Source organism: Denticeps clupeoides, chromosome 10, assembly GCF_900700375.1.
Source record: "Denticeps clupeoides chromosome 10, fDenClu1.1, whole genome shotgun sequence".
Classification (NCBI taxonomy): Eukaryota; Metazoa; Chordata; class Actinopteri; order Clupeiformes; family Denticipitidae; genus Denticeps; species Denticeps clupeoides.
Window position 1 is genome coordinate 18,013,955 of NC_041716.1, and position 15,086 is coordinate 18,029,040.

The 15,086-nt window shown below is 43.9% G+C and overlaps 1 protein-coding gene across 1 annotated transcript in view; it reads right to left on the minus strand.

Moving 5' to 3' along the window:
* Window positions 1–5,127, minus strand: part of lgr6 (leucine-rich repeat containing G protein-coupled receptor 6) — a 55,211-nt gene extending 50,084 nt beyond the window's left edge. Inside the window, exon 1 of the mRNA XM_028994495.1 lies at window positions 4,752–5,127. Coding sequence (XP_028850328.1) covers window positions 4,752–4,930 — 179 coding nt within the window. The 5' untranslated portion in view covers window positions 4,931–5,127. The remainder of the gene's footprint in view (window positions 1–4,751) is intronic.
* Window positions 5,128–15,086: the final 9,959 nt, after the last annotated feature.

Here is a 15,086-nt window from a genome sequence, read left to right on the forward strand (position 1 = left end):
TTTTGTGCAGGGTTCACATGATGCACCTGTTTCTCGTTCGGGCCCTATCCACCAGATGAGAGTTATCTCCTCACACTGCCAGCACTGCAGCCGAGGGTTTATTAAAACACACCACGCCAGATTCCCCACTGATGGTTGGAGTCTCCTTCTAAAAAGCGTGATTCTCTGCTTGCTTTTTCTGAAAAAAAAAATGACGCGGCACAGCCAAGAACGTCCATGTGTTTTATATATCTGTTAACTCGGAATATTACTTATTGGCAGCACCAGCCCCTGGTAATGGACAAGCTAACGGGTAGCTAGAGAGCAATAAGAATATTTCAATCCAGACATCTCCACATCTATTATTCCTTGCCACTGGAAATCTCCACAGCTGGGCTCCCCAGAGCAACGCTGCTCTTAGTGTTGGTCCCAGATGACTCCCGGCACTTGGGCCTGGCTCTAAGATCTCGCCGCTTTAAGGCTTTGATAGGCAGGTTCTGCCAAAATGAGTGTAACCATTATCACTTGTGTTTCCTAATGGTACTGGGCTCCTAGGGAAGTCGTGACACCGTACACCATAATCACAAACAGTCCAACATTTCCCCCTCCAATCCGCCATTTTGAATCAACAGCCTCCAAAACGTGTGATGGCTTTTAAATATCTGCATGTGTAGCTGTGATGGATTAGGGTCAGTGATAGCCATGTACACTGTGACGTGGCGGAGTATGTGTATGTTCTGTTTGTGTGTCTCTCTCTCTCTTTCTCTCTCTCCTCATCAGCCCATGATTGGACTCCTCCCCCTTCCTGTCATGATTGGTGGGCTGTAATGGGGCAGAGGGCTCAAAGTGTGGTGTGAAGCGAGAAGGAAGGGGTGTAGGTGAAGGAATGTGACCAGAAGACAAGAAAATAACAACTGACCAGAACCGCTTTGTGTGTTTTGTCTCTCTATATACATTTATTTGTAATGAACGGTTAACCGTAAGTGCAATGGCGTCGTTTGGAGTTTCACTTTTCCAGTTTGCTCTGTCCCTGACCCTAGACCAGGGACGTAACAGCGCTTGGGACTGTCCCTTTTGAAACAGTGGCTTTTACAATACATTTCAAAGATTCATTCCCATCTACAGTACTGTACTGTAACTTCCAATGTAACTTCCAAGATTCTACATAGAAAATCATTATATTATACTATAATGATAAAAACATGTCCTGAAGACAGAGGTTGATCGTGGTGCCTCTGAGAAGATCTCTTCATTATAAAGAAGGTTTGAATATTTTGTTCTAGACCTCATCCACAGTCCCTGATACCGGGGGTGTTTGGTAATTAACATTTAACATTAAGAAATTAACCTGCCTTCTGATGACTACCGGTAGCTACCATTAAGGACACAGAGATTCTGTCCTCTGTATTTCGTTTAATTTATTCATGAAAAGATAATAATCCATTTGTTAATCCTGCTAATTTGGCCATGATTACCGCCTTGCCCTATCATGAATATCTTACTGACTACCAAACTAGCTGGTCAGACAATTGTGCAAAAGTAAATCAAGTATAAATCATGTATAACAATAATTGACTTATGTGTTACGCTTTGGAACCACTGATATAAACACAGCAATGTTTTTAGTATTGAAGAGGGCCGAGCAGGAATCTATCATCATTAGATATTTCCTCATTTCTTTTTCTCATTTAGTGCACGAGGAACATATCTGTAACCATAACCATATGATTTCATGAAATGAAAGGGGGGGGGCATAACGTCAAAACCCCATTTGTGCAGCACTACACCTAAACCAATCACATTACAGTACATCATGCAGAAATGTTTTATTCTGTAAAGCAAATCATGGCTAGACAGCATGTGGCAGATCCACAAATCCACATAACAAGTGAATAAAAAGAATCTAGTTAAAAACCACATATAAAAAGACCTTGCCTTACCATAGAGGTAAAAGATGACAGATTACTATATATTAAAATATTTTATTCCTGAAAACAGAAGCTGTATTTCCATTAAAGAAAAACATTTGTGAATAAAGTGCATTTCCATTCAGTGTTTTCTTCTCTTGTGATGAATCGTTCAGGAATCATGGTAACCATTCTAGCCGTCATTATGTCTCATAGAAGGCAAATTATCCATGGGAGAGGCCGATATGAGAGATGTACGCCATGTACTTCATGTACATCGCCAGAAAATACAGTTTCAAATGAATAGAGCAGAAATGCGGCTAGTAATAGAGATAGGTCTTCCAGATGCTCTCGTGATCACCACAGCACCTTGATTGGATGTTGTACTCACCCCAGATGTAACACTTCAAAACTCACCTTTCCTTTCACCACAATATTCTTCTATTATTATGAACATATTATATGTAGTTAAAACAATAATTAATGCCATGTTAGGTGAGGTGGGTTGCTAACAGTGCTATCTAGAGATAACACTAATGATAATTTAATGATTTAACTATAATTATTACTCCGAGGGATGAAGTTATGGTGCTGTAAGTATCATATTTTCATGTTGGGTTGACTACTTGACAGTCTTTTAGTTTTACATGTAAAAATGTAATTATGGTAAATAAGATGCTGGAGTCTGTCTGTTTCGATTTTTAAACAATCCTGAAGTAGCTTGATCCCTATAGAAGATCCTGGTTATTAAAGGCTTCAATATTATAGCGCAGTGGGCTCATACGGCCTCGGGCGAAAGTAGCGCTTTTGACCCAGACGTGTCATTAAACTTCATCACACGCAGATAAGATTTAGTGTCGTACAGAACCCTGCGCTGAATTTCGCAGCACATCTACTGGTTGTCTCTGGGCATCTGTCCCCTTCGTGTCTGTTATTCATCTTGTACACAGATGATTGTGGTTCCATCCACAGAAAAGCCACAGAAGCACCACTCTGGTCTCCCCAACACTCCGGACCTGCCAAAACCACCAGCCCGCCGCGGCCGCGTTTTTGTGAATGGCTGCGAGGCGACTTTGCGCAATTTCGCACACCAGACTGTGTCCAACTCGAGGACACCTCATCAAGAAGCTTCCTGCGCTGAAATGACAAAGACAACAAGACCTCCAACCTCCAGGAAAGACCCAATAATCAGTCATTCCTGTTCCTCAAGCTCTCGCACCTCGTCCCTGCGTTGCAAGGCATGTTCCAACGGTTTGGAGCTTATGTCTCCGCATGCTGTTTGCTTCCTGACACCCGAAATCCGGCTAATGCATTAAAGTGTCCTCCGTCGCTTTACTGTAATCCACGCAGCGCACCTGTCCAAACATCTGCTATTGCCCCACGAGGGAAATAAAAATACAGAAGAAAGAAGCCACCTTTCTTTGTAGCTTTTTTTATGACCAATTTGCTGCGGAGCTTAAAGAGGAAAGTGGAATATAATGCATTTTGTACAATAACAGAGACAGAACTGGCAGGTCACACGCACATTCGTTTCGTTATCTGATCTCAGACGTCTTCTCCACCCACGTTAGTTTGAGTGCACCTTATGTACGCTGTGTTGTGTTGTGTACTTTCAATATGTCTGCATGTTGAGGAATAAACTTATTTAGGATGAGATTTTTAATGACTTTTATATTTAGGCCTATAAAAGTCTTGTTTTTCAGACCAGATATGTAATATCCGTATGTATATTCAAGTGATATTACTCTCAAATGTCACAAATGTGCGTGAAGGGGAGACAAAATAACCTTTCATCCATTCTTAATGAGTTTAAACTTTTTAGCTTTACACATCACGTCACAGACACTGACACTAATTTCAGAGGACCCTGACGCACCACGTGAAGCTCCCATAATGCCATGCATGTCAGAAAGTTATGAAATGAGAAGTGGGGCCGGTTGTGGTTGGTGGTGTGGTGCTCCTCAGACCTCATTCGAATGCCAGTTCAGATTTCCATGCCCCAGGACACTCTGCCTGATGGAGCTGAGGGACGTGGTTAATCCACACTGTCGTGATCCATGCATGATGGGTGCGCTTTGTACGAGGAAAGGCAGCAGCTCTGTGTCCTTGTGACATGTGCAGGTGCTGCTCTGCTAAAGCGCAGACTGTGACATTCACAAGAGACCATGACTGACACGACTGGTGACTATTTTAAATCCTATATGCTTTCTGTGCTACGTAATCTCTGCTGTATCGGGTTGTAGAAGCCTGGTGGGCTTTACTCTGGTCTGTCCCAGGTTCAAACCCCACTTACTACCATTGTGTCCCTGAGCCAGACACTTACAGGGGGGGACTGTCCCTGTAACTACTGATTGCAAGTCGCTCTGGATAAGGGCTGTAAATCTAAATGTGTGCCCTCTGCGGAAGCATAAAAACGACACATTCAGACCTCACCATCGCTTTCCAGCTAACCAATCATCAGCCATTAGCAGCTCTCCATTTCAGTAAGTAAGATGTGCGGCTCAGACCTTCTTCGTGCGGCTGGTCTGCCACCGGGCTCACCTGCTACGGTGTGGTGGACACGCAGCGCCGTGACGTTACAGCCCCAGTGAGGAACAGCGGAGGGGAAAGGGAAGCCTGATCTTGCATTAGATCATTTCAGGAAACCAGAAGATAATGTTTCACCAACGGTGTGTGTGTGTGTGTGTGTGTGTGTGTGTGTGTGTGTGTGTGTGTGTTGGGGGGTGCCTTCAGATGGCATCAGGAAACCTGACCTCCCCACAGCAACATTTCAGCAGGTTAACCGACCGCATCTGGTTCTCTGAACATCGCAGCCACCGCCCCACACCCCACCGCTGGTCCAGGTGAGAGGAGACAAATACTCACAGGTAGGAGGTGAAGGGGCTGAGACTGTCCGGCACAGACGATAGTCCACACTCGGCGCACTCCACCAGCAGCAGCATCCCGCTCTCTTGGCACTGGCACGGTGGCGGGCACGGGGCGAGGGGCGCGCCGGCACCATGAGCGCCCCTGAGGACGTGCAGCATTAGGAAGAAAGCCAGCATGTCCTCCTTCGGTCCCCTCTCTGTAGACTTTATGTCAGAAGAAGCTCTGTCTCTTTCTGTCTCTGCCTGATGTCCCGCAGTATCACAGCAGAGCTCCCATGGGTGACTGAGCCAAGCCGGGGTTCGCCTCCTCTTCCCTCCCCTCTGTCAGTCTGCCTGCTCCACTCTCACTTTGAAGACATTTACCTATTGTAGCGGGACCTCGAGGGTCTCTTCTCATTGGACAGAGATTGAAGGGTGGGAGGAGTCTCGTTCTCTCTCTCTCTCTCTCTCTCGCTCTCTCTCTCTCTTTTTCCCTTTTGCAGACTGGGGTGGTGCCGGGGCATAAGCTGGTAAACTCCGGTAGGGAGAGTGGCGCACGAGGATCAGTCTGGGGGTGGAAGAGACCGTGGCTAAATGCCACCAAATATGTTGTTCCGATGGTAAAATATTTTTTGCATAGTCATTTTTACATTTTAAATATATATTTTTAACAAATTGTGCCATAATTGATTTTTTTTTTCACAAGTCATGCAGAAGACCAGCTGAATTCTCACATGCTTGTCTGTGTGGTGTGCGTGTCTTTAATTGCAATTTATTTTATTCCGCAATTTATTTATTTGATTTAAACCCATGCTCTTTTACACCCAGTTTCATTACACATAAAAATATTTTCAATTCTTTTAGTTCATTCAAACAGCTGTTTGAACAGCACACATTTACATTTTTTTCAATAAAAATTGATGTTTTACCAACTGATGTAGAGAGAGAGAGTGAGAGAGAGTGAGAATAAAGTGAATTGAGCTGTTTTTTTTTATAGATGAAACAGCAGTGCTTTTTTAACCGCATAACTAACATTCTCACTCCGGCACAGCTGAACGGGTGACCTGTGGCGGAGTACCAGTGGGGGTTCATGGGAAACCCACCGCCATGCCAGTCTCAAGAAGAATGAGTGGCGTGTGTCATTCTGCTGTGCCGTCATGTCACCGTGTCTGAATACGTGCCCTGGTGGACAAAAGTTTCGACACCCCTGCTCATTCATGGGCCGTTTTTTTAACATTGTAGGACAAGACTAATGTCTCAAGGCTGTAATGGACTTTGGCTGTAATGACAGCTGTACACACTCTGGGCTTCTCTCAGTCAGCTTTATGACCTTATTTGTCTAATATGTTCCCTAATGTGCACCATGTTGTGCTTCCTGTTGCCAGGGCGTTTGGCAGGGCGCTGCACACACTGCCGTACAGTAGTTACACCCTGCTACACAAAAAGCCCGCTCTGATATTCTCTTGGCACGTCTCCGCATACACCCCAAAGCTGAGCTTGCTCATCAGTTAATATTCCTTGGCTGTGTTGGGACGGCGTCGGTGCCTTTTGTGTTGTCACATCAAATCTGACCGACCTCTTTACCCATCTCCAAACGTCCTGCAAACACACACACACACACACACACACACACACGAGCAAGTGCTGGCAAAAAACCATCCTACATGTCCTGCAGCCAACACCTGCGCCCTGCGCCCTGCACCCTGCACCCTGCGCATATCTCACCCCACCTCGCATCCCCACCTCTCGTGCAAGTGCGTTTAATCGGCCCGCCTGGGGTGCTCCCCTATAAATACGCTTTAACAAGCGGCGTGTCCCCCGCCGGTGCCTGACAGCCTCACGTTTATTCGTGGCCCGAGTGGAAGCAGGAATAAAAAGAGGGGAAGAATGAAAGAAACGTATAGTGTGGATGTGGACAATGCGGCAGTGGGAGGAAAAAATGGAGTTGGAGCTCGGTGGCCAAACACAGCTCAGCAAACAAACTACCTTTGAGCACCCGGGCGGCCTCCGATTGGCCAGAAGTGTTCGGTTTTTGTAATGAGAGCGACTACAAGGACTTACTTGAAAGTAAGCCCTGTGTCTTCAAAGATCAAAGCGATCCCCCCTTATAAACACACACACACACACACACACACAGAGTCAAGTAACAGCAGGCTTTAAAGCAGGTACCCGACACTCACCTGATGGAATTCGAACTCTGTCAAGCAAGCAGAGGAGGCCAGAAACCAGGGCCTGGTCGTCCCCTTTGCCATGGGAACGGCCAATCCACCGTCGCCTCGGTGACATGTAGTGGCACGGACAGCGGGCGTACGGCTCCGTGTACCGGGTTGACTAAAAAAAATGCTGATGTCACTGATACAGACTGTCATTCAATCACAATCATCCTTAATATCATATACGAGCTAATGGGCGACACTTATTATTATTACTATTATTAAAGTGCATTAACAGTTATCTTGGATTATCACATTAAAATGTCGTTTTGCAGCTATTATTTTTGATTACAAACTATGACAAAAATGTTCTGCCACCTACTGTCTAGCGTTCCTAGAACTGCACTTCCGAGAAGATCCGCTCTTAATTACAGCCGGATTGATGTGGCGGCACGGTCGACAGAACATGTTCAGCTTCACGTGGAGGTGCAGCCGACAGCGTGAAATACGGCGGCCGCAAGTTCCTGCAGGTGCCCGCAGCGACGCCGGCGGCGCTCCAATTCTACAAAAAGGCAGTAAATAAAGATGAATTGTTGACTGCGCCGAATTAGACGCGCTTCGTTTGCGCTGAGCGAAAAGGCCAGTCGAAGGCCTCAGATGTGTATTCTCTTACACCGTGCCGTACAACATCATTTCCACATCAAAGGCCTGTCAGAGGCGCATGTGAGGTATAGGCACATGGCATGCGCTCCTGTTTGTCTTTGTAGTCAGCAGGGTGGCGTGGCGTGGCATGGCGCGGCGCGAGGGCCCGATCGCGATTGCATCTGGCATGCAAACCGCGATTACAGCTCAGGTGGAATGTTCGCACCGCCTGATAATATTTTCACCGTCTGCCGTCGGGGTCCGCCTCTCCCACACTGTGCTGACCGCTGTGGTGACGATGCATTGACACCGAAGCAATGCCATCATTTGTAAATTGATCAGGATTTGCAGGACTGTAATGGCTTTAATGCCACTGAAATCCTGGCAAATATTGTTATTTAACATAATTACAATTACAAAAGATTTTTAATAAATCAATTACTGTTCCTTGGATGATTTTTAAATTGTTCATATTTTTATTAATTTATTTTCAGAACATATCGTATGCAGCAGCGCCCCCTGCTGGAATTTCTATAGTGTTTCGCATTGCAGAAGTCAAGCAGGATTGCCTTTGAAATGCACCCTCACCTTATGAACACCCGATCATTAAATATGAATTAATATATCCGCGGCTGGTTCATGCCAATGACTCCAATAGTGTAGATTACCGTAGTGCACCTGGGATAGCATGAAAAAAAAATTGTACAGCGCGTAATCATTACGGGAAAAGTTCTGTGGAAATTAATTTCATCAAGAGAACTAAGAAATTAAGAAATTGTTAACTATTATCTCATAACTGATCATTATCTATTATTAAAAAATATAGTGGTCTTGTACAAACTGAACAACAACAATTTATTCAGATATCTCAATCAAGATTATCACAACTTTTTTTTGTATTAGTGTTGTGTGCTGGTTTTCAGAAATATCCTCAAATTTCACTAAAGGACCAATCCAAGCATGGACATGTCAGACTGTTTGATGAGAATCAGTGGAACCAGCTGGGAGGTTTGAGTAGTGACGCGAGACTGTTGTGTGACGGTGTTGTAATGTTTGCACAACGGATGCCACAATTCAATGTGATGCGTCACCTAAGTGATCATTCTGTTTATCTTGAACATTTCATTCTTAATGAATACCATAGACAAATTTGTATGGCATATACAGTACAGGCCCAAAGGTTTGAACACATTCAATGTGATTTCTTTATTTTCAAGTACAGAACTCCACATGTGTTCATTCACAGTTTTGATGCCTTCAGTGAGAATCTACCAACGTAAATGGTCACGAAAATAAAGAAAACACATTGAATGAGAAGGTGTGTCCAAACGTTTGGCCTGTACTGTATGTATTAATGTTGTGTTTGCTGTGTAAATTGTATCCATATGAGTTTGCAATATCAAAAGTTCAATTGCAGTATAGCATTAAACTCCATTTAAATTCTTACCTTCCAGCTAATTTCTCAAATGAGTTCTGTTATTGTAATATGGGGGGGGTACACACCAATTTTAATCTAGACTCATGCCTGCTCTTGTCTTATTTCATCAATGAACTCCATAGTGAGGAACACATTTACAGAAAGAATCTCCCACTAAGAGAGGGAATGTTTCCCGGATTCGTCACAGCGTGGCGACGGGCCGCGATGGAGGAGCGTCTCAAGAGGGCGACAAAATCAAGCCTGAGAAACGTTTGACACGAACAGACAAAGCTCTTCATTTGGGTCGGAATGAGTACCAGTGTTGTTCTGGGTGCAGTACATTACTGATGACAGTATGGGGAGTGGGTGTAGGTGTTCGGTTATAAAAAGGGCCTTGTGTTCACTGCCGAAGCAGCAGCAGAGCAGCTGCAGGAAGAAGGTGTGGGCCGCCCCGGGGAATAAAAGAGCAAAGCCCTTCCAGTCTGGATGGCGGATGGTGGACTGGTGTTGCTGTCCTGGACACCTCTGTGTTGAGGAAAGATAAATGATTTATACAATTGTTTTACACGAGTACATAAAAGAGACGAGCTCTGTTTGTACAAGGAGCTTTATTGTTCTCAGACGCTGTTAGAAAGTCCCGTGGGATAAATAAAAGTGTCCTAGCACTTTTCCCATGGTGGAGCTACTTATGCATCACAAATCATAACTGAACGCGGGCTGTAACTCCTGCTCTGTGCCAGTGTATTTACCAACAGTTATGCATGCTGTAAAACCGCTCCGTCACTTTTAAACACCGAACAGATCAGTGACGTGACCAAGAAGGAGATTTATTGTTAGAATTAGAGGTGAAATCGTTTTTTTTTTTTCTAATGCTAATGAACGTTCTTTCAATGGAGCTTAAACTGACAAAACCAGCCTCATGGGGGGAAGCTTGAACGATAAAGTTTGCCAGGAATGAGTCCTGCCGCTGATGAATTTTGAAATGCGCAGCAGCTATTAATTTTACAGCAAGTGTCAACAAAGCCATAGACTGAGGATACGATGTGGGTCTGAGGTTAATTTTGCTAGAAAAATCTTGGTTTAAGGACAAGATTTGGTTAAGGACAAGAAGAGACTTGTCTTGGTGCTCCGGTTCCATGTTCCAGGCCGGACATTTGTGTTCAGTGTGCGTGTTCCTAGTTTCCTGATTGTGTGCGCCTGTTGTGTCCTCTCCCCACTGGGGACACTTTTATGTTGTGAGTGACCACTGTGCCCTGTTTGATGTGAGTAAATCCCTGTTTTTGTTAGTCGTGCAATCGCATCCATTTGTTCCTGCCCTGCACAGAGCCGTGACAAAAAGAAATAGAATTGTCATGTTTTGTCACTTGCACACAATCAGGAGCAGGGATGATAATGGGAATGTGTAATGTATTATATTCTGTAATTAATTATTAACCACATTGTGAGCATACATTACAGAATTATGATTGTACAAAAAAAATCTATGAAATAAATCAGAAGTAATAAAATGAGCAAATATTACCCAATCATATTTCATATTCTTTTTTTGTTGCTTTTTCACGTTTCACATTATAATAATTTTTTATCATCAGAATACAAGTATAAATGATTATATATTCTTACATTAGACGTCAGTCATTTTATGCTGAAATACATAAGTATTTTTATATGTAGTGAATATAAAACTATACAAACCCCGGTTACAATGGCAGTTTTTATTGGGAAAAAAAATTCATATCACTTAATGTGACCTATAACTTGTAAAATTCAATTACTAAACAAATAAAGCCGTTTGATGGGGAAAATATAAAAATGTTCAATACACTTGCATACACTACCAGTCAGAAGGTGGACACGCCTACTCACTATGAAATAACACACATGAAGTTATGTAAAAAAAAAAACAACACAATATAACAAAGCAGTGGAGCTTCTGCTGTGATGACTCTTGGCTTCTCTCCACGACAACACTATCGCTGAACACTTTTGTGACATCTGGCCCCGCCCCCGCGGCAGCCTGACTCACTTACACACACACACCCGAGCACGTTCAGCTGAGGACACGCCCTGTTTCCTCCACCGCACCATAAAGCCACGTTTCTCCCGTGCGGTGGGGGTGGGGGTGGTCCGAACTGAACCGCAGGTGTGAAACTCCAGATACTGTGAGTAACCAGGACTGTACTTTTCCCTGCGTTTCCTCACCTACAAACGGCAGCAGCTCCTCCTCTTCTTTTTTGTTGCTGTGCTGAAAGTAAAGGCCGTGGGAGAAATCTGCGCTGGGGTCCTCCCTCCCGTGGGCATCACAACTTTCTTATCATTCTCTCATGTTAATGAGCATCTCGTGAAGCGGTTTTTGATGATGACACAATACTGAACCAAGCAGCCATGAAGGTAAAAAGAGGCGATTCATAAAACATGCTTCACTTTCTCCTGATACAACAAATACTACATATGTCTCTTGCGTTGGATCCTTCAAATTGGCTCCATCTTAATCTACAATAACTGCCACAGTGTATGTACATCCAAACTTTTCACTGGTAGGTATTTCTGGTTAGCTGGGGGGAAAAAAGACTGAAAACGTGGGGAAATGTGTTATAAAGGAACTTTTGGGGCCAAACATTTCAAAATCCAGAAAAGAACACCATACCCACGGTGAATCAAAGTGGTGAAGGTATCACGCTTTGCTTTTCTTCAGCCGGAAACGGTGGCTTTAGTCAGGGTGGAGGGAATTACTCACAGTCCCATTTGCCAGTCACTTTTGGCCCACAGCCTTCAGGCATCCGCAAGAAAGTTGAAGAGGAATTCAACCTTTCAACACAACCCCAGGCACGCATCCAAGCCGAGAAAAGAATGGCCCTGGGATGGCTCGGCCAGAGCCCAGACCTAAATCCATAGACAATCCGTGGTGTGGAGTGTGTAAATATTGGCAAGTCAAGATGGACCATGCTGATAGACTCTTGCCCAAGAAGACAGATTTCCTTTTGACGCTGGTGGGGACAGATGCAGTCCATTTGCCTTCGCACCTGAGCCAGATCCAGTTGCTGCCATCTCACCTCACAGTTATTGGTGGGGACAATTCAACAATCGCCGGATGGTCCCCACAGTCCATGCAGAATCTAAAGATACTTGAACAAAGCATCCTTTTTTTCTGGTTATTTTCTGGTTTCTTTTATGGATGTGATTGTTGCTCACATAAAAATAAACTTTCGAAATTACTTCTTGTCTCATTTTACTCATCACAGAAATGACGGGTGTGCGTGCACTTTTTTTTTTAATACCCAATATCATTTGAAAAATATTTCTTCCTTCCAGTATTCAAAAAGTAAATATGTACTTAAATAAGACACCACGATTATATCAGGATTTATCTCTGTACATAATTGCTTTCATTTGCACAATGTTAAATTCAAGTGGGCTTGTGATGCACGCTCATTTCTGGCTGAATGTTCTATGGTTTGCAAATCATCTCCCACTGTTCACCTCTCAGATGGCGACACTGGCAAACAAAAAAAAACAACATGTAAGAATTTCAACCTTCAGGTCTCTGTTTTTATTTTGTTCGTGCATTTGAGCTTTGACACTGTGGGAATTTTTATAGAATCATTCCAAATAATAAAGCGGCCAAATGTGCCAGACTGAGTTCGGTTGTGTGGGCAATATGCAGCTGTGCCGGACGGGATTGGCTGAATCATTTACACGTTTATAAGAGCGGTGGGGAACCCCCTCCCTGCCTCCATGTTTGCCTGATTTGCTTACGGGCCGCTTTCTTTGGATTCAGTTGGGGATTATTTTCAAACTGTACTCACGGGAGAACAAAGAAGACAGTAGAAGGCAGACTTGACGCGGCGAGACGAACAAAGCAGGTCGCCTGCCGAATCCACGGCCTTTCCCATAAGTGGTCCCGCCAAGGTTTCCAAGAAAATGTCATGATTGGCCACGCCCTCTGTCGACTTCTCTCAGAAACGGTACAAACCCGAGCTGCAACCATCAGTTATTTCAGAAGGGATTTTCTATCGTCAATAAGTAAACAAATGAATAAATAATCAGGGTTGTCAATTAAACATTTTTTTTTGTAATCGCCTATGTTTTCCATTTAATTTAATTGTGATTCATTGTAATTCATTCTCAAAGAGTCAAACTCCAAAGCGTGCACGCAAATATTTTCATCGGGTAACGTCTGAGGCGCATGGTGGACACGCCGCAAGAACGTTGCTCTCGTCAGTCACGTGTCTCCATTTGGAAATAATGCAAACGTGCACAAAAGCATTTGGTCGACGGAAGGAAGGGGCCCCTGATCAGAAGGTTGCCCGAGCCGCCAAGGTGCCACCGAGCAAAGCGCCGTCCCCACACGCTGCTCCCCGGGCGCCTGTCATGGCTGCCCACTGCTCACCAAGGGTGATGGTTCAAAGCAGAGGACACATTTCGTTGTGTCACCGTGTGCTGTGCTGCAGTGTTTCACAGTCACTTCACTCTCACTTATTTTCCAATTTGTCGCAGCGATTAACGCGTTCCTTCTGACAGCCGGAATAAATACATTATTATACACGTTTCAGTGCTGCATGCAGACAGGGATTTGAACATAACATTTTGAATGAAAATAACTTTCATGCATGCTTACGAGCTGTGAAAAGTGCTGAATTAGCACGTGTGCTCAGGCCCAGAGCAGGTGCGTTCATCTCCTGCACCAACCGCCAAGGTCTCCGCCACCCGGGGTTTTTCCAAACAAGTCGGCCAGGTCTATTTTAAGCCACCGACTTCTTAAAAAGTCTTCAGGCAGAGTCTGATCTTAATGCTGGTTTGACCGTGTCAGGTGTCACTTTTTGGAGAGTTGACAGCGTATGCCAAGAAGTGTGACGCGGCTACGTGTTTGAGATTTTTCACAGTGATGACATCACATTAGAGTGCATAATCCATTTCAATTGCTGATGATACCAGTGTACATACAATCCTTTCACACCCTGCTCGTATGTACGGCGAAAGTCCTCCTAATATCATACCTTTTAGAAAATGTTGTAGTGCAAAGTGTTCATATAGCAAAAAGCATTTGGAGTCATACACAAACACACACACACACACACTTCACATGCGTGCATGACAATGGGAAACACGGGACAGACAGGGGAAATTTCCATCAGATTTTGAGGAAATGTGAAATTTCTGAAACAGACCAGTTCCTTTCCCTTCTGAAAGCTAATGAGGGGAACCTCTGCACTGATGAATCATTTCAAAAAGAGCTCATGATCTGTACAGTGACCAGCAAACAAAGAATGACTGTAGGAGTTGGTGTAAATAAGTTTGGAGTTGGTGTTTAGTAGATCTTTTTTTTTAACTGGTTGATTTATTTATTGTTTGTGATGCTCAACTACTATTGATTTATTCCTGTTTCCAGAACTCTGGGCCCACCCTCACGTTTAGGAACAAATAAACCATTTGAAGGTCTGTAGTAACATTGTTTAGTCAGAATGTTTTTTAATGTTTGGTAGTGATTTATACCGACACAGGACCAGAGTGCTGTACAGTCAATACATTTGGACAATCAATAAAAAGAACAGCTAAGTTAAACAGTATAAAATCACTAAAAGTGACTAAAATACTAAATACAATTCTTGAAAAGGTGCTGGGTGTGACACCCAGAGCTGCCAAGGCACTGGGTTAAGGAGTCCTGAGTAATCACAGCTCAAGCCGCTCAGACTTGATTGCTCAGGACACCCAGTGGGTGCTGCTGCATTAATGTGGAGACCGTACCCTGTCTTTGTACCCTGTCTTTCGACTTAGACACACGCCTTCACTTTATTTCTGTTCTTTTCGGCCTTTGTTGCTTTAGCAAACATCCTTAACCTTAAAATGCCTCCTTCCCCTTCCAACCTGGAGTTGTGACACTGGGAGGGTTTGGATTCCAGTTATTTGCCAAAAAAATTGCTGCAAAGGATGCAGTGAATATGTGAATCTTCAACAAAAACAACTGTTTCTTTGGCAAAAGGTGGTTATTTTGGTGAACATTACACTTCATAACCAGTCAGTTACATTTTCTGATCATTCTGAAAGAGGGGAATCTATGGAGGGTGGAATCAAACTGTGGTGGGTATATAGATTTGTGAAGCAAATACATCACAGTGGTGTGGAAGTGCTACCCCTGAACAAC